Genomic DNA, 1,909 nt, shown 5'->3' with positions numbered 1-1,909 from the left:
AAATGAACGGAGCTTAATTAACTTCTTACCAATCTAAATAAATAAAGCATTATCAAAAGTTTCATAATTGAAATAAAAATATTATTAACCAAAAAAATTAACTAGGCATTAATTTTGGAAGAAGTAATAAAATCATGAGCGATTCTTTATGTCCATCAACTCATGTATCAATTTCTCCGCCTCCTCATATGATGTCCCTCCCTTTTCCACAGCTCTTCTTGCGAGCTTCCCAAGTTCTTTTGCCCTCCTCCGCCTCTCCTCTGCCTCCAACCCATCGCCCATTAGCCTCCTAACAGCTGTCTCCAATGTGGCTGCCTCCACAATCGGCCTCGCATTTGCATCAAAAGTGTAGACCTTGGAGCCCACCATTACTCCAACCTTCAATATATCTACCAAAAGTTTTTCATTATAAAATTGATCTGCGTATAATGGCCATGTCACCATCGGCAATCCTGCGCTAATCCCTTCTAAACTAGAATTCCACCCACAATGAGTCACAAATCCTCCGACCGCATCATGATTTATTATCACTAATTGTGGGGCCCATCCTCTTATCACCATCCCAACATCTTTAATTCTCTCTTCATAGCCCTCTGGAATCCAATCATTGCCCTCATTTCGCACCACCCAAACAAATGGATGCCTTGATGCCTCGAGGCCAAGTGCCATTTCTCTCAGTTGTGCCACTGAGAAAAGACTTCCACTTCCAAAGCACATGTACATAACCGAGCCTGTTGTTTTTTTGTCAAGCCATTTCAAGCACTCATTAACAGATGCTGGATACTCCCCACCTCTTGTTGTCTTTTCTTTCATCTCCTTGTTTCTTAGAGAAACAGGGCCGACATTCCACACCCTTCCCATTATCTCGGCGTAACGATCAGCATATTCATACTCTAACTCATAGAAACTATTCACCAACGTGCCAAAGCTCTTTGGTTCCACCTCTGCCGCCTCATTAAGTACATCCAAGAGGAACTCCAACGGAGTTCCTGCTAATTTGTTGAAGTCCATGACTTGAGTTTTTAACATCTCTATTTTGTGTGGGAGATCGGGAAGGATAAAGGAGTTGACCTCGTCCGCTAGTGGGCAACAACGCTCGAAAGCACTTTTGACACAGAGTGAAAAGTTGTTGGTGCCATGAAAGACAAGCCGCAAAATACCTCTTGCGGCAGCAACATAGTATGTCCACGGCATGAACATATCAGTTACAACACAGTCAGGGTTGAGATCTCTAAGCACGGAGTCAAAAGGTTGGCGAAGCGAGGCGATAGCCTTGATGAAATTGATACGTTGGTCTTCAGAAAGAATGAATGAGCGATTCTCGCAACCACTGGGGAGGCCAAATTCAGCTATGGGGAAGGGGATGATGTGGAGATTGATAGAGTCATCGATGTTGGGACAAATGATTGCTGCATTAACAGGGGTAGTGAGGATGGTGACGCGTGCACCATGGGCGGCGAAGACCTTGGCCATGTCGACCATGGGGAGCATGTGGCCTTGCGCCATGTAAGGGAAGAAAAGCATGTGTAGATGGCTGTGTTCGGAGTCCATAGCTGAAGGAGTGGGAAGAAAAAAAATGTGAAGTTGATTATACGGTGAAATGGAGTGAGAGGCTTATCATATACTGAAAGGGTAAGCGTTCAATTATTGATGATGAGCCCACAATAAGACTATTTTAAATAAGCTCTATTCGTCATTGCTGAGGGAAGGCTTGCCAGCTTCTAGAAGAAAACTTATGGATGATTATAAGTTACCCCTCGTGAATCTCAAAGCTGATAATAGGATAAAGTTTAGTATTAATATTTTATAATCCAGGATGCGAGCGACAATTGGTGGGCAAAACACATCACCAAATGACCTCTAATTACCAAACGGACTGTGTCGTTGTAATCAGAATGTCGAATTTATC

General features: G+C 43.2%; 1 protein-coding gene across 1 annotated transcript; it reads right to left on the bottom strand.

Moving 5' to 3' along the window:
• Nucleotides 1-132: 132 nt before the first annotated feature.
• On the bottom strand, nucleotides 133-1,567 carry LOC110095977 (scopoletin glucosyltransferase-like). Its single transcript, XM_020821717.2, has one exon. The coding sequence runs from the start codon at nucleotides 1,549-1,551 to the stop codon at nucleotides 133-135; it is 1,419 nt and encodes a 472-aa protein (XP_020677376.1). The 5' UTR covers nucleotides 1,552-1,567.
• Nucleotides 1,568-1,909: the final 342 nt, after the last annotated feature.

The sequence above is a fragment of the Dendrobium catenatum genome, unplaced genomic scaffold (assembly GCF_001605985.2).
Source record: "Dendrobium catenatum unplaced genomic scaffold, ASM160598v2 fragScaff_scaffold_574, whole genome shotgun sequence".
NCBI classification, from domain to species: Eukaryota; Viridiplantae; Streptophyta; class Magnoliopsida; order Asparagales; family Orchidaceae; genus Dendrobium; species Dendrobium catenatum.
This window is presented reverse-complemented; position numbering and strand designations above follow the sequence as displayed.